This window comes from Aythya ferina, assembly GCF_964211825.1.
Source record: "Aythya ferina genome assembly, chromosome: 5".
Lineage (NCBI taxonomy): Eukaryota > Metazoa > Chordata > Aves > Anseriformes > Anatidae > Aythya > Aythya ferina.
In genome coordinates, this window is record NC_140301.1 from 20693228 (window position 1) to 20712127 (window position 18900).

General features: G+C 35.3%; 1 protein-coding gene across 11 annotated transcripts in view; it reads right to left on the reverse strand.

Moving 5' to 3' along the window:
* The window catches only part of NPAS3 (neuronal PAS domain protein 3), a 615258-nt gene that overhangs the window by 422774 nt on the left and 173584 nt on the right, over positions 1-18900 (reverse strand). For 6 of the 11 annotated variants that reach the window (XM_084521176.1, XM_084521173.1, XM_084521175.1 and 3 more), the window contains one exon: positions 6277-6521. In XM_084521176.1, coding sequence (XP_084377302.1) covers positions 6277-6521 — 245 coding nt within the window. Of the gene's footprint in view, positions 1-6113; positions 6165-6276; positions 6522-18900 lie in introns of all 11 variants that reach the window. The other 5 variants (XM_084521174.1, XM_084521182.1, XM_084521183.1 and 2 more) reach the window with 1 other exon arrangement.

Below are 18900 nucleotides of genomic sequence, written 5' to 3' on the forward strand. Positions count from 1 at the left end.
AAATATATTTTCAGGGTTTTTAGAGCCCTTTGATATAAGTTATCCCAGGTCATTTGATTTATTCAAGATTAGCTCTACTGGATGCCACCAACTGTTTTTCAGTTAATAAACAGTTTTGTACAGTACTGACAAAGGGTATAGTATGAACTGTTTATCATCTGATTTTGTTTCCAATCCGTTAGGACATTTATCTGTCTTGGAAATGTGGTACTTCAAGATGAGTTGTCCACAAAGATTCCTTGTAATAACATGGGAATAATGGCCTATGGGATAGGCCATGTTTTGCACAGCAGTGTGCATTGGGATTGCAGGGACTAAGCTATAAACAAAGGTACATTTTCCACTGCTGCTCATGTTATTAGCAAAATTTTCTACATTGGAATCTCCATTGGTAAAATAAAATAAAATAAAATAAAAAATGTCAGGATGTCAGAACTGTATGAGCATAGAGCATATCTCAAAAAAAATATATTACCATGTATCTATGATAAAGAACTATCAAGCCCAAGGAGATCTGAATACTTTCAGTTGTTTTACTGATATGCTGGGCAATGGAGCCCCCATTCATTTTTCATGTTTCCTCTTTTCTTTGTCAACTTTCTGCACCTTAGATATTCCAATTTATCTTAATTGCTATATATTCCCCTTTTATTCCCAAAGTTTTACATAAATACACATAGATGCGTTTATTATTGCATTCACTTTCATTCTGAAAAATTATGCCATTTTATAATTTTCAGGTGCCTAGAAAACCATCACTTCATGTTTTTCCTGTAAGAGTTCTAGTAAACTTCTATTCTAATTTCTCTATCTAAATTTTTCCTCACAATCAATTTCACATATAAGTTACGCCATTAGATAATTAGTCCCTCCAAAGCACTGAGTATATTGGTTGGCACCCTACTCCATTTGCAGAGATTGAAAGCAATCAGGTCATGATCACTTGTCACTAGGCAACCACCAAGTCCGAGTCCAGTATTCAATTCATCTTATCTATCACAATGAGATTCAAACAGAGCTACCTCATTTTGGGTTCCATATCTTTCATACTAGAAAACCATCAATAATTCTCACAAAGAACATTATCTTTTTACTGCTGACTGCCTGAAATTTCCAGCACTCACTTTCTACATTTAAACATCACCTAATAGACTTTTTCTTTAATCTTTGTAATAGGCGATTAAACAACTTACCACAACTGCACTACCTCTATGACCAAATAAACAGGTTTAGAATGGGTAGATAATACATTTAAAATCAGTGTTTGATACTTCTACACAGCCAAAGCACTGTATAGCAGCTTTTGCACCAAGAGGAATCAGATTTTCCTATCAATAAGAAAAATGCCTGCAAGATATGGAGTAATAAATTACAACACTATCAAGGATTCTCCAGCACAAGAGCAGAAGTTCCATGTGAAGCTGGACAGCCAGATTTAGAGGCCCTTTTCACGACAAACAATATTGCCAAATCATGTGTTAAAATATATTTGCTGTGCCATCTGAATGATCTTTTCCCGTCTGACAGTGAAAAACAGCGTCTCAGACCAAAAACGTTGAGGTAGAAAGTTTATTTCTTCACCTCTATGGATAGTTTCCCTGAGAAGGAAGTGCATGGCAGCTCAGAAAGGAAGGTGATCTCAGAGGAAAGTTTATCAGTTTGTGAGGTTTAGCAGCAGAAGGCTTGTACTGTCTTGCTTCTCCTACCCAGGAGACAACATTTAAAATATAAGAGGTGACGAGATAATATTACTTAATATTATATATTACTTATATTACTTATGATTACTCACAATAAGATGATTCAGAAGGGAACTATTTATTTACCTCTTAAAAATGTGTACTTATCTAGCATAAAAAGTATTATAAAAAGTTATTTAAATTAATGAAGGTAATCCTACTTTACATTTAGGATAACTAGTACCATGCTTTCCAACTATTATTATTGCTTATTTTCTTTCCCAGAGAATTCAAAGCACTGGACTCAACCCCAAGTTCCACAGTATGATAAAACAAAGTTTATTTTTAACCTATACTTTTATACTTTGTTTGCACTGATAACTGACCCTTTGAAAAGCATGATAGTTTGAAGGAAACGTGCAACTTTTTTTTAAAGTATGTGTGTTCTTCTGGTGATTGTCAAAAGATTTTTCATTTTCTCACCAATGCAGAGTTGAAGTGACACTGAATGCTTTATTACAGGTAACACTTCAGAGTCATATTTAGTTATAAGACAAGAGCAATATAGAAAAATGCTTTAGTCCTCCACAAACTTTTGACAACATCTGATTTCTTTTCATATGCCAACGTATTAATTTCAGAACACAGATGTGTAAAGATACTTGATTTCAGAGCATGTAATGCTAAAAGAAGAGATAGCTAAAGTAAAAGTGACATGCCAGTCGGTATTGTTTACTGAAGTCCTTTTCACTCCTCACCTACAATCTCATTCACCTCATCTTCTCTCAAGACAGAAGATAAGCAAGATTATCTTACACAGGTAAAATAATTTTTGGCTTAAACAAAATAAAGCACAATAAAACCATTTAAAACTTGAGATTGCAGATAACCTCTTAATTACTTTTTTTCATTCAAAGAAAAGACACCTAAATTTGTCTCACACATGCTTAGTTTCCATTGTCATATTCTTCAGCAGGGAATTATACTCATGGCCCTGCACAAACAATTGCATTTCCAAAGCCAAAAACAACCACAGTTTACTAAAAAAAAGAATAAAAGTCATTATAGCAAGTTTCCAAAAGGGTTTACAGAATTAGGCAGAGACTACTGCACTGACTGCTGCTTCAAAAGAAACAGAAATGGCAAGTGCTAACAACTGTGTTCAAGACGAAGAGTCAGGAGCCTTCCTTTTACAGTGATGGTGATCCCAATTTAGTACTAGGGTCCAAAGCTCACCCAGAAAGGAGTTACATGGTATGACTTCACTTCAGCCACAGACATTCCACACATCACAGGACATAACAGCACCTTACACTTCCTTCTCTCCCTTTCTTTCTTGACTTGGAAAAAAAATATATATAGCTTGGTGAAAACAAATCACATAGTGGAAAAGAATATAAAAATATAAGGTCAGGTAATCAAAACACATGGGAGGCCTTCAAGTGACATGCCACCTAAGACACCACTACTGTCTGAACACACAGAAAGTGCTATAAGAATTCTTCCATTCTCAGATCAGAGTTTTCAGCAGAGTCACTCAGTGAAAAAACAAAAAGCTTAGTATTTCATTTACTTTTCTCCTCAGAATATTTCCCTTAAATACTGGGAGTCAAAAAAAGACTTCAGGAGGGTTGGAAACAAGAGAAATAGTACTGTTATTCATAACATACTGTATGTACTATGCAAAGAATAACAATTTTATTCTTACTGACTCTAAATAACTTTTGGATTATTTTCTGCCCTATAGGAATTATGTCCTGATCTTTAAGAACTTTAATCTTTAAACTCATCTGCTGCAAATTGTGTATTTGTTTACAAGGTCTAATACTTCCTACATATAGAAGGCCTTAGACAATGCACCCAAAAAATTGACTGAAGTCTGCTGATGGAAGATTTATCCATTTTTAGCAAATGTCAAATCATTGGCTATTGCTTTTAAGATTAATAAAAGATATAATGGTTTCTAGATAGCCTCTAAATAAAGATTACTATGAATGGAGAAATGATTTACCAATAGTCACCACAATGAGATTTCTTTAAAGGTTACAATCATCAGTTATTTAGCTGAAACACTGCTGAGAATGCCTGGTCATTTCTTGAATAATGCATCATGTTCGTTTTAGATTTGATCTGTATTATAACAATACGGATATTTCTTAAATAGTGGAGAAAACTATCTGTTACTTCCCAATTGCTCAAGATATTTCCATGAAGTAATTGACTCTGAAAATATTATATGAAGTCACCTGAGTGTTCATTTGCAAGCAAAACTTGTAGTGATCAGTACACAATAGGCATAAGAGAACCTACTCATCAGCCTTTATAGACTTTTAAGAAAAGCTGTGATAAATACAGGGCAGAGTAAAGGACCTTCCTGAAATACTCAATTAAAATGATTAAATTGCTGTACAGTACTGGGGAACAAATTTAAAACTAGGCTTTGAAATTTAATTATTAACATAAGCAGACCATCACATTGCAGGGGGATGGGGGGAGTAACACAGGGGAGTAGTTGCCTATGCAGCATAAGTACCTCTCATATAATTTTCCAAATACCTTTGAGTTTATTCAGGAGATTGCTTGGACTTGCACAAGTTATAACATCCAGTGTTTCATTGTAGAATTATCAGCTGTACTTCATATGAAGCTGCAAGCTCTTTACATGAGCTTATCAATATGAACTTCTTTAAGGTCAGCAAAAAGCAACCTTAATAAACAAAAATTAATTTCTTTTGATGTCATTTCACAAATGTTTGATCAGAATGTGTAAACAGGTTTACTGTGTAAAGAGAACTGGTGAAGTAATAAAGCATACCTGTACTGTACAGTTAAGCCTGCTTACAGTGAGTTCTTATACAATGGAATTATTATTACTAATTATTTCAATAAACTGACAAAAAATAAAATCCTAATCAGCTTTAAAAAAAATCTACTCAAGTAGAACAAAAGTTAAAAATCCTTCTTTATCCCCCCCACAGCCCTCATGCCTAGAAAAATGGGACCCATGTCATCAACGGATAGAGAGACGTTAACTGTTTACCTAGCTTTTTTATACAGAAAAACATGTTAATCTAGACCAGACTACTTATGCTTTTATCTAAGAATATATTTTATCTAAGAATAAGGTTTTATTCTCCTTTTAAAGTATTTCCTTCATTACAATCCTTGCCCAAAAGGAAGCTTCAGTATTCATAAATATATTCTTATTCCACAAGAGGATAATGAAAAACAGATCCCAGATACTTTTAAAACATACACAGAGACCTGCAAACATCAGACTTTCTGTAACACAGGGCAGCTTGTAGAAGCTCTGTGTGTCAGTTAGGTACAGGAATTTGGGAAGGAATTATTTATTTTTACAGACCGATCATAGATCCTACAGCAAGGAGTCTACTTCATACTCTTCTTGAAGCATTGTTTAATTACCTGACAGCAGAGTTTCATCCTGAAAACATTGGGAAGATTTGCATATTATATCAGAAGCCTGATGAACCATGTTGTACTTGTGCTCTGAATGATGTAATTATTACCTTTTTTCTTCATGAAGATTATATATGGCATGGCAGATAATATAAATGAAATATATGAAGTGACGCAAATATGTCCAGCTACTAAATCATCAGCCTCAAAGTCTTTTGGTTGTTGCCCTCCATGTCTACTGCCCTCCATCCACTGAAAATTATAACTTTGCTTAATTAATCTTGCTTCCTTTAAATAGAAGAGCAAGTAAAAGCTCTTTGCATTGACAGTACCAGTAACCCTTCATGGACAGTTGTAGTTTAATAAGGTTCTCTCACACTAATTTAAAATACTTATTAGACAGCAAGATCACACTCTTCTATATACATAGCATGAATAAAAAACTACACAAAACATTCAGTTTATCCAAGTTCCTAGAAGCACTAGTCAGCACCAACATGCATACAGCCTCTAAAAACAAATATCTGATTTTTCTATTAACAGACTTCTATGGCAACTCATGTCTAAAACATTTGTGGCCCAACAGCTTGTTTAAGCATGAAAAGAGGGTATTTAATATTGAAAATAGCATATTTTGGCTGAAGTCTTGATACATGCCTACAGGCTCAAAAGTCAAAAATAATTTCTGTACATGTTTAAAGATGATGGATAAAATCCTGGTCTCTGATCTGAAGATTTAAAAATTTGGATGTGATGTTCGTGAACTGGGAGACATGATTCTGCCTTTAAGTTTTAGTGACAGAATTAAGAGATTGAGTTCTCAAATGAAGGAATAACACCATGTTCCTCTCAAATGCATTATTTTATAGAATATTAGAATAGGAAAAGTAACGCAATCATTGCTAAATAACTTTGAATTATTTAATCTTTTACCCAGAACGCTTACAGCTGTAACACTTATATCAACAGGTTTGTTGTTAAATAAAAATAAATAAAATAAGAGGTTTATTTCACCTTCACATGGTGTCTTTCTCATGCAGACCTCAGATTTCCACATTTGTATCCCTTTAAAGGATTTGATATGCAGGGAAAGAAGAAAGGATGACGGTAAAAATTTCAATTTAGAGGTTACTAAAGGCTGCCATGTTTGATACAATACAACGTATTTACAGCATACCTTTTACTGATGTATTAGGTGGAGGTCCTTCCATTCTCAAGTTCCATGGAGGATCGCCTTGATTAGCAAAGTCCCTCATTTTCAGATAGCTAATTGTAAGTCGGATGATGGATGCCTTGTCAAGCTGGCTGGTAATGGCTGCAGGCAGCGGCAACAACTTTGCCAACTCATAGAATTCAAAATTCTCCTTTCCCCGGCGAGATCGAGCAGCATCTCGGGACTTTTCCTTCCTCAAAGCTTGTAAACTGAAGAAAATAAACAAAGTAGGGCATTCATCAATATTAGTTTTCTGTCACATTTAACCAATTTGCTTTTCCATTGCTGGTCTTCTATACAAATAACATTTTCAAAATGTTGTTGTGTATGGATGTACAGAATTCATGATATATTTAATGGTACTCCAGTCTTTGAATAATTAAAACTAATGATAGTACTTGAGTTTTGGTTGTAGACACGCTATGTAATGACTTAACTCATTTCAACAGCTTCTTCGGCTATCCTTCCTTTTTCTGATGCCAGTCACAAGAAAGAATTCCCAAGAACACAAGGCTTATCTACACAGATCCCATTGCTGCTGCTGACCCACTGCAACCCATTTTTGTCTACATGTGTACCAGATTCTGACTCTGGTGGGAAAGGATGCTAGAAACAGATGTCTGAAGTGATTGCCACCTCTGACAGGGGTTGCAGTGCAGGCAGCCAAGATGACCAAACAGGTTGTAAAGTAGCTTCTGAGTCACATAAGTTTACAAAAGTCTGGTATTATAGTGTAAATCTGCTGGGATTTCAGGAAGTTATTCTTTATGAGCTGTTCAGCTGTCTTTTTGTGGGAACAGTAACCTTTGTCAGAGGTGTGAGAAAGCAGTTAATAGTTATGTGCTTCATGTTTCTGATTGTAATTAACTACCACATATGTCAGACTCCTAGACAACTTTTTGATCAGAAAAGACCTTCTGCCTTATGCTAAGGAGGTGGAAATGCAGAGACATTCATTTATTCCTGTTTTACCAATGTATCTCTTGCTACCACCCGTATGCAAGCCCTAAAAGTAACAGTTTTTATTCCTGGGTTATTTAATTGGCATATAACTGCTGAACATGCATTGGATCATCAAGACTTTTCCTGAAACTCAAAGTAAACTCAAAATTCAGTTTGTTTCAATACATGATAACACTACTTTACAAGGGAAAAGAAACTTTTCGTTTGAGGAAGAGGTTTGAGGCAGACAGAAATATACAATACACTTCCCAGAAGACCTGGAGTCTACATGCTGATGTTGGTGTCTGCCAATCACTGCATAAGGTAAGTAGAAACATTTCTAGTCTCTCACAAAGACTATTTTTACTGTCTCATTTGATTCCTTGTTAGTTTGATAAAGTTACAAACACAAATCCATTAAGTAGGCACTGGTTTACAACAGAACTAAAATTCAATTAGTTTACAATGAAAACAGCAAACACTGTGCTCTAGCTTCTACAATTGTCACTGAAACCTTGGATTTCATCAATGCACAACAAACAAAAAACATGACAGCATGAGGTAGATCAGTAGAACTTAGGCATGTAAATCTAATACCATGATTCTGAGACTTCTATTTACCCATTTTTTTTCTAAAATAGAGATGATTTAAACTACAAAGATTCTCTTATTTTAATATTCTTATCCACTTGCATTTTTATGACTGCCTCTACCCAAGATAGACCTCAGACTTGAAAGGGCAAATCAGCTAGGCCCTTAAAACACAAATGAAATCCCTCCCTCACACTGCCCTGAGAAAGATTAACAACTCATATTCCCTACACAATTGCATTTAACAAGACAGCCTAAGACAGCACAGATGGTAAGAGATCAGGATACCAGGAGGAAATGCCACCTCCTTAGCCACAGGCAAAGATGTTCTATTGAATCCCATAGAAAGGTACCTGCTTGTCTTCATGAAGTACCAGCAGCTACATTCAGGTTTTGAAGTTAATTTCTAGGAGACAAATAATACTTCAGTGTTTTTGGAGATGCACTTGTCCAATTCTGAATTTTAACTATCTACCATCATAGATGTTAAAAATCCCTCAAGAAGGGCATTAAATATAGCCAGAATAAATATTTTACATATATACAGAAGCCTAGAAACTGCAGCTCTGTGAGGTGTGAACCATCCAATTAATTTCAGATACCCTATACAAATTAAATACACTACTAACGTAAGAGAGATGCAGGCACATATCTCTGCTCAGTATCTTGCAAGTGAAAACTTATTTTCAGGGTACAAGTGATGACAGTTACTCATCTGTCATCACATTTTATTCTCCAGAAGCCAAGTCTAAAGACCCCAAATTCCCTGATCAATTTGAGGAGTCCAGAAGAGTTAAGATTCTAGATCTATTCTGAAAGTCTTCACCAAGAGCATTGGCTCCATACCATCCTTACACAGCACCTAATTATACCTCTGTACATGAAGGGGACTTTTTAGAGATCCTTGGTAAAACATGTCAGAAACATTGCAGATCTCAGCAATTTCTGAAATTAAAGGGTATTAGAAATTAAAAGGTGATAGATTATTCCTTAGCAACACCAAAACCTGAATCCACATTTTACAAGTGCTATATAAGGTTCGGGAGATTACTGAAACTGAATAACAAAGTATAACTTATATAAACTTTTGACACATTACTGGATTGTGAACAGTTTTGCAATAGAAGCCTGCAAGCTGAAGAGTAAGGCTACCTGTGTAAGTACACAGCATACTTTGAAAGCCACTTGTGTATGTTAAAACTAGTAGAATTAAATAAACTCCCAAAGTACAAATAATGGGGAGTCAATATAATACATGCACAAAAACAACCCCTGAGAAACATTAATATCAGTAACATGTTTTTCCTCCTGGCCATTTGGTATGTTGTTGTTTGTGGAAGCTCCACCAAGACAGTCAAGTCAAGGAGTTCATAACTCTTGGTATCAGTGCATTATGCTAAGTTTAGAAACAATGTCTGGCAAAACACACATATAAATCTTAATTTCTATACTATGCAATTCTACCAGAGAAACACTCGTAGCTTGGTTGCTGGGGTTATGCTGATACAATGGGTCCTTAATTTGGGAGTAGCAATTTCCTCAGCAGGAGGCAGGAAATCATTAGATATACCCTAACCATCTCTGGCACCTGTGATTTTGACAGGCAACATCAGCTTCATCATAAGATGCTCTTAACAGAGGAAAGTGCTGGCACTGAAAATACCAAGAAGATGCAACAAGAGAGGGATATGCAGCTCACAGCAAAAAGCTCTGGTGTTGACACAGAGGGAAAACACATCTTGGGCCTCATCACATGACACTGAGATTAGAGGTGGTTCTGGTAACATAAATGAACTTGCTAGAGTACCAGGGTGCAGACACTTAGAAATTCCTGCAGGCCCTTTTACTAATAAGAATTAGTAAGTGAGAGAAACTTTACCTATGTTTATTACGTAGATTTCACATTCAGAAAACATCCAGAATACAAGTATTGCACATGTCTTACACAAGGAGTAGTAAGTAGACCTTATCTAAATAAGGTCTCCCAACAGACAAGCAAATCTACATAAACTATCCACACTGCCAACAAGAAAATAACGAAGTGTGAAATATACCCAAGGGACACAAAGATTGCTCCCTTCTTGCTGTCTGTGGAGAAGGGGAAAGAGCTCAGATAATTGGAGAGTGCATCCCTGCACAATATCGAAGGATGATGTCATCATACAATGGTAAAAATTCATGCATTCCCCCTAAGAACATACTTGTATAAGAATTTCCATAGAGTCCACTCAAGAAGACAGGTTTCCAGCTGCTAGGCTTCTTGATAATTATTAGATGCAATACCATATAAACAGAATATTTAATGACCAGAAAACTAATGCTATTTTGGATAGAAGGTTTCTACTCTGTGTGTGTGTATGTGTATATATATATATACTCATATATACATATATATATATATATATGTATGTATATTTCCTTCTAGGACTTTTCTAGATGGACTGATATAAAGAGGATCTGCTTTTACAGATGAAAGGGTACAATAAATAATACTGTATAATTTTAAAATGTTCTACACAACATTTCTAAAGTAAGTTTTCTATTGAAGACATGATAATATGGTGTTGCAGAAAAGTTTTATTGGTACTCATAACTCACTTATGATTTCATTGTGCTTGTGGTCATTCCAAGCTTAACCTGCTTCCTATTTTATTTCACATCATTTTTATACATCTTATATTCATAAGCCTACATATGCATCCATATCTATGTGCACACCCCCAACCTCCACATCTCACAGATCATCTGTCAACTGAAAGATAGGACAAGGCCAGCTCCTAATTTCTGTAGCATATAATGACAATTAAATATTACAAGATATCAACAGATGCACTGACCTACATTAGCAAGGATTTTTTAGCATATCAATACCTTGCCTATGTGGTAAAAATCAGTGAAATAATTTAATTCCATGAGTTTGCATTTTGAATGAAAACAAGGCACTGGTTACGGTTACAGATAAATATGTCTATCTGCAACTTCAAAATGCAGTTTGGAAGCAGTAGGCTTGCCCATAGTAGAAAAACACTTGGAGATGTCGGTCTCCTCCCAGCTCAGGGTTTTACAGTGCCCAAGCTGAACCTGACATAAATGGAGATTGGACTGGGGACAACAGCCATAAAACAAGGTTTGAGGGACAGGCAGCTGAGATACAGCTAGAATGGTTGAAGCCAACAGACAGCTGGTCCATACTGCGCCGTCACTGCTTTTGCTTGTTGTCATTAACTACAAGCAGAAAGGTACTACACAAAGGATAGGCAGTATTTTTGCAGTTCTCTTGTATTTCTATAGTTCTATTGAAATCCTCCTTGATTTCAGGAGAAGCTTTACAAGTGCAAAAGTATACCAGAATACAGCGCTTCTTGAAGTACTAAACATCATACTTGTTAATTCAGCTGTTATCGACCACTAGCGAATTTCTTAAGCCTCTAACAACAATATGGATTAGCAGCAGCAAAACCAGATACAGTACAACAATAATACTTAGCAATATCTAATAATGCTTATAACAAGCTTTATAGACAATGAAGCAGTATGTCTATGTAGTTTCATAATAGTATAGTCATTCAAATTCAAGGATCAAAAGGTCCACTATAAACATTCTCCAACTCTCCAAAGGCCTTTGTCGGATGCATGTTATATCCATTTCATAGAAAAGAAATCAGATCTGTGGAAACGATGTGCAACATTAGATCACACAATGTGTCTTTTGAAAAAAAAAAAAAAAAAAAAGAGGATAAACAGGACAAACCCAGCTTTATATTGCTTCTAATCTCTAGAAATAGTTTCAGTCATGTATATCCTTCTGTGTACAATGTTCCCCAAAATAAGGAATAAAAGAATATTTACTCGTTATTGCATCTAGTTGTGGTATTACATAAGGAAATAAAATTAGCTGTTCCTGAGCCCATAGTTGTGCATTTGTGCAATTCTGTGAGATACACTGGAAACATCCTTTTGTTCTTACCTTGCACAGTGTTAATGTTATTAGTGTCATACTTCAGATATTTTTATATCTAAAATAATTTAGTTCTGCTCCCTTTTTTATTTTTAAAAATAGCTAAGTCTTTTCTCTATTTATATCGATACTCGTGATTCATAGTAACCAAGTATGGCAATTTAACTAATAGGAATGTTTGTACATTGACCTATCACAGAAATAATATATATCACCTGTTCCCTCACTTCACCACGTACTTGACAAGAACCTTTTCTTAAATTTCAAGCTTACCAATACAAACAAGAATGACAGTTGAGCCCATTTATTGGGACAGTTACACTGAAAATCTGACTCTTACTGCCTGAGCAATTCATTCAGATATCATCTAAGTCCCCCTATAGATGCTCACCCATTGGCTATTTTCTGGGCTATAATAATCTGTTTTCATCAGATGAACGATATTTCGTTGATATAACAGGATATAGAACTCAGTATGAGAAATTGCAGGAATAGAACGGCATCAGTATCAATGACAAAATTATTTGGGATATCTGACTGCTAATGTAGCTGTTCTTATGCTTTTTTTTTTTTTTTTTTTGGGGGGGAGGGGGGGGGGTGTTTTTAGTGATGTCTTAGAAACAGTGTTTGACCCCTGTGAATATTCACCTGAACAGCAGTAAACATTTTCGGAATCTAAAGAAAAGATTTAGACTGGAGTAAAGATGGAGAAAGTACAGCAGAGTAGCCTGCACTACGTAATTGCACATAACACAGTTGAAAAGTCCAGTCTAGCAAGTCAAGCATCAGCATTAGTGGTTGCAGGAGCCTAAGGCCTTTTATTGTCAATTTTTTTTTTTTATTGTTCTTTTTCTAAATGTTATGCTCTAAAGAGCTCACAAATATGCATGAAACTGAATATTTTTTCAGCACAGAAGCTACAAGTGAGTACAGAAGAGTGAAGGAAAAAAGCTAAATGTTCCTGCAGATGTGAATTAAGAAAAAAAGTTATCTTCAATTTTATAATACTGACTCAATTAGTTCTGAAAAACTGATGCTGAAAATATGTTAATATGTTTTCCTGTAATTTCTACACAGTATTTGCTATCTTTCTGGATTTTATTCTTAGACAACTTCTCAACTTGATGGTTTTCTTTCTTCCTTTTTTTTTTTTTTTTCTCCCTACTGTTCTATTCACAGACTTTTCACACAGATTTTTTCCTGAACTCAGAGTACAAGAATTTCAAGACTTATAAAAAACAGTTACACTGTTTAAAAGAGAAGAGTACTTTTGTGAGGGCAAAACCTCCAAAAAAGGAGGAAGGAGGAGAATCAAAGCCACATTAAATTTTACCTTCTTCTTTCTGTTTTTTAAAGCACATCTGAGAAGTCAGACAGGCAGATTTTTATGGATTTTTCCACTTGTTTGCTTAGGAGATCTGAACATTGCTCAGTCTCACTATTTATCAATTAATCTAGCATGCAGCCTCAAAGGAAAAAGGTCGACCTGTATTAAAAATTCATCCATCAAAAATTCATCAAAGACTTCAGCATTTTAACTCATGAACCTTTGAACACCTGCATACTTGTCAGATCTGTGGTCATAGTTAGCTGGAATCTATAGTTACTACAGTATCTATACTTGCTCTGACATGAGCTGCATGAGGAGGCTTTCAGGTGAAAGTGCAGTACATAATCTAGTGAGCCACACTGCTTTCTCAAACTGCTCTTTTCATCAAACAAGGGATATCTGACATCTGACTAAGTACAAAGTCAGTCAAATCAGACCCTTTGAATGAGCAAACACTTTTCAGGGGAATTCATTTTTTCCACACCATAAACATCACCATTCTTACATGGCAAAAAGTTTGCTAAAAATGTAAATGAAACCATTATCTGACATTATCATAAATGGCATACTGCACAAATTAGAGCCATTTAATGTTGTCCAACAAAAATCAATGATTTCAGAAGACTTTCTTTAATGTGCGAAGAAAGCTGTATAGTATATGCTGGAAGTTAAAGCTGGAACCTTCAAGTTCAAGGTAAAAACTCTGCTGCTTAACTAATGCACTGCTCATAGCTGTCATCATTAATTTATGTTAGCCTCTGTAAACATCAAGAGTATAATAGGCCAATTTCACAACTAAATATAGATGCACATTTTGCCCTTATATAAATGGCAGATTGCTGCTGTAGATCATCACTGCAGCAACACGTCAGTAAAGATGCACTGTTTGATGGTCTGATGCTCACACAATATATAAAACCAGTTGTAATGGTTGTTTGGAAGCAAAGTGTAACATAGCAGCAAAATTTCATTTGTTCCACAAACTCAGGATATATTAAGCTTGGCTGACAAAGACTGTTTGATGTGCTAAATCAGTTTGACCTTCATTTTTGCTTTATATTTCTCATTTAACACATGAAATGACCATTATTTTTTCACTATAAGAAAATATCACAGAACTGGTTTCTATTAAAAAGGCTCCTTTCCTTGTAGGTGGCAAAAAAATACATTTTCCAAATGTGTTTTAACAATTATTCTAAAATAATGTGCAACTTATGAAAAATAATACCTATATTAACCCAAGCTTTTTATAATATCAGTGAGACAAAGTTGTTTTGTAGGGGTTATGGTTAGATAAAAGATGTTTCTTTTATTTTATTTTCAGTATGTAAAACCGGTTCAAAGAAATGTATTTTTTTTTTTTTTTTTTTTTTCAGGAAAAGGTTTGTGTATGTTTGAATTAAAAAAACATTCAATTTAATGATTATCTTCAATAAGCATCTTTGTTACATTTCAATATCAGGATTTACTTCCAATGTGATTCATTAGAACACAATAAAAGGAACCTGGCAGCTTTGAGGATTACAAAACTCACCATGCTGCACAATGTTCTAAAAATGTACACTCACATAGCAACAATTAAGTGAGCTGTAACACACCAGTTAAAACCCAAACTCCACAACCACAACACTTTGATCTTTTTTTTCTTATGTTGAACTAAGCAATTGCCAGCCTTATGATAATAGAGAAACTCCAGTTTTATCAAGCAATTTTGCAGCGCCCAATAAACAGTACTTTACCTTGGAGCAACTTGTACATTTCACACCTTAAATTTCTATTTACCAAATCAGCTAATCACTTCACAATTGAACTTCTCAGAACAAAAAATTATCAATTAAAGTGGTTGAAACTCCTGCAAATTATCATTTAGGAATGAAGTAATTGCTTTCATCAGGGCAGAAAAGCCCGCCAGAACAGAAATGTCACTTCAGATTAGTGTTCTCACTCCTGAAGCTATGGATGACACAGCTGATATAAGACTAAATGCCAAGACCAATCAATTGCTTTTGTGGCTCTGTTCTGAGCTGCTGTAAAAGGGGCCATTTTCTAGGATCTACTCTTCATTATAGTAAATGCTATCTCCTTGGTAACATAATTCCATTTCTCATAAATTCCGTCTGAGAGCATTGTCCTAACAATGGATGTTTGTGGAAAAGAATGCTGTTGGTTTAATGCAAAGAAATTAAGTGTGAACGGCTGTCAAAGTACTATAGTTTACTTGTTCTTAAACAGAAATTGAAGTCTTTACATTAAAAAAAAAAAAAAAAAGAATACTTTGGCGGAAATGAATGTTCTGAACAAGTGTAATACATTGCATTTGGAAGTGTTGTGCTTCTGATTGAGAGCATAGACTCTTTTTTTGTATACATATGTTCTGTCTATAGTGGACACGCTAGTTCCTAGCGCACATTTGTCAGTTTAAGAGAAAGTAGATAAACACTCCACTTATTTCACAGCAGTGCAGTTAGGAAATGTGAAACTGCTGAAGAAAACATGGTCTCATTATCATATGACATGCTATTTGTTAGCAGACTCATCTGTGTATAAAGGCCGCCTTTGAACTGAGCCCTTACTGGAAATATCTGTATTTCAATTTGTATTGTTCAGCTTCCTAAAATACTAAGAATCTGAGTTATGGTCTCCAATTAAAAGGATATCTAAGAAGCTAATTCGGTGGAACAGCAGCAATTTCCTGCACTGCTCTCCTCATGACTGAAGTTTAGAAACAAATTCAAGATTACAGATTTTCATTCAAAACAGGATGAAAAGTATTCCTCCCTCAATGAGCATAAGCAATTCCAATTAACAATAACAAGAGTTATGTGACAGGAGAATATATTACCAAATATGTAAAGAAGCAATTTATTCAGCATTAAGATGAAAATTGCAATTTTACTATGGTATTTCAATGGGTAACCAAAGAAAGATCACAGGTATGCTCTTACCAGGATTATGAATGTAGCCCTGAATGCTAGTAATCTCACAGATATATGAAAAACAGCACCTATTACATGATGTGAGGAAGACAAGAGGACAGTAGAGACAGAATGTTACACAGCACATCTACCTGCCTGAATTAAAAGCAGTACTTTTAATTGTAAAACTGGATAGCTCTAGCCCAGGTTCTCCAAATATGCTATCTCACATACCATATTAAACATGCTATAGTGCACATTGCAATTTAAATATGAGCTTTATACTTTGCACTAAGTAGCAGTTACTTCATGAATAAGTCACTCTAGGAAATGAATAAACATACAAATTTCCAGTTTTACTCCTTTAGTAATTATAGTGAGTATGAACTTTAAGGAGGAGAACTCCAGGTTATGAGGTTTTGATTTGGTTCTGAATTAATGTTTTAAAGACTGAGTAAACATCTGTTATTTTCCTCAGCTACATCAGAACTATTGCAGAGAATTTTTTTTTCTGGAACTCTGGAACTCTCCTATCAGCATAGAAACATTAGTATATCAGTATAGAACATTATCAGTATATCAGTATAGAAACATTAGTTTCTGTAGCATTGTCCTGGGTCTGTCCCCTCCCAGCTCTTGCTGCACCCCCAGCCTGCCTGTTGGCAGGACAGAGCAAGAAGCTGAGATGTCCTTGGCTTGGTATAAGCACTGCTCTGCAACAATTAAAACATCAGGGTGTTATCAGCACTCTTCTCATCCTAAGCCAAAACATAGCATTCTACCAGCTACTAGGAAGAAAATTAACTCTGTTCTAACTGAAACCAGGACAAGCATTATTTTACCAGTGGTAGCTCCAGTATAAAAACCTGTACTTTTTTTGTTGTTGTTGTTGTTTTTTTATGGCATAAACTGTATTATCATAGGTAGTTTGTCTATACCATGAAGTTCTTCTACTGCCAAAAGGCCTAAGAGCAAAATATTGCATTCAGACATCCCATGTTTGCTCTTCCACAGATGACCTAAATAGGGATTTTGTTAGAGTTGGCTGTGCTCTCTGTATCTATCCACTCCAATTTAGTTCCCAGAGCCAGGAAAAAAAAAGGCAAGAATTCTAACCTCTCTCTTTCAATGCTGTCAAATAAATAATCCCTAGGTAGTGTGTTCTCAATTACTGTAACATCGAGACCCATTCTAAAGAAAATAACATGCTTTATTTCCCTACGTACTCTTATAATGATCTTCATCATTTCATAATTCCCTCCTTCCCATCCAAAAGTTATGCTTATGCTGATGGATATGCTGAAGATATCCAAGTTGTAGTTTCAAACCCCTGCTAATGGGAGTATTAACAAGACCTCTTATGAAGAAGCTTTCAAGGGAAATAGAATGCACTGACACCGAAATCCAGAAGAGCTACTACATTTTGCAGACATAGAACTGAGCAATCTTAAAACTGACAATACAGCTTCAACACAATAGACCCAATGATGAACCACATGGCCAAAATCACCTCTGAGTGCTAACATTTTTTTCTACCTGGTACTCAATCAACCTAGTTTAAAAGTCCTTCCAAAAAGTCCATCTACAAAAATAAAAATTAAAAAAAAAAAAAAATAGAAGCAACCACTACTCTGGGCTGGTGTATAGATACACCCACTGAGTAATCTGAGCAGTGTGTGTTCAGATTTGAATGCTTTGCCTTTGCAGTCTTAGGAAGACCCTGCTGCCTGTGCAAGTCTCCAGAAGCTCATCAGTGGATTTATTGAAGCTTATTTTTCCAGCAGCATGAGTTCCACTCTGAGGTGTTGCATTAGCTGTAGAACCATTGCCTCAGTAGAGTATGAATGAGCTCCAAGGCCTTTTACTTCAAGGCTTCTGGCAAGAACACCAAACAGTTTAGTGTCAATTAATTTCAGTAGCGCACAAGGCAGCAAGGCTTTCGCAAGTAGATGTCTCTTTCATAAACACAACTAGTAAAACAAATTATATTACTTCCTATATATTCCAAGACAGGCTACAATCTCCATGGAGTTCCCTTGCAGAAGGGACTATATTTACTTTTTGTTTATCCCTCTGGGAGAAGTGGCAGCTCTGTAACTATCCAGTAAACACCAGTGAAAAGCTTAAACTGGGCTGGGGAGGAGAACAAGCCACAAAACATTAATTCAAACAGGAGGAAAAAAAAAAAAAAAAAAAAAAAAAAAAAAGCCCTCAATTTTCAATCCAGTCACCTGTTTTTTTTTTCCAAGTCTAAACTGATAGCTTAGACAACAGCAGTAGGTTACAGCAGGTTATGCAGTTTTTAGAAACAGAAACAGATAAATGTGTACGTTTGGCCATAGAATGAAGACTTAGAAAAAAATCCATAATTCTTCCATAAATCAGAATTAACATTCATTTTCCTAGGCTGGCTTCCCACATCCTACTTTCATCTTAATGGAATTATGTTTTACTTACATCTCCTTATTTCCTAAGGAACTTGAAAGACTTGCCAAATACTGCAGAATCTTACAATCAATTTAGCAAGAGGGAACCATTCCCCAAAACGTAAGCAGAATGTCAAGGCAACCATATGGAAATGTGTGTGTTTCCACCAGCACACAGCTGGCATTATAATTTACAGGTTACTAGAGGAAAAAAAAAAGCCTAATGAACCAACATGTTATAGGGTACAGTGCTCCAAAAGTCTCTCCTCAGCTCTCATCACAAACTTCCAGTTTTCATTAGAGGTAAAAAGACAGTTAAAAAATTGGTGGAGCTCACAGATTCACACTAAATAATGTTCATGACCTCAAATTCTTCCAATTGTACAAAATATACTAGTGATCCTCAAAAGCTTAAAAAAAAAAAAA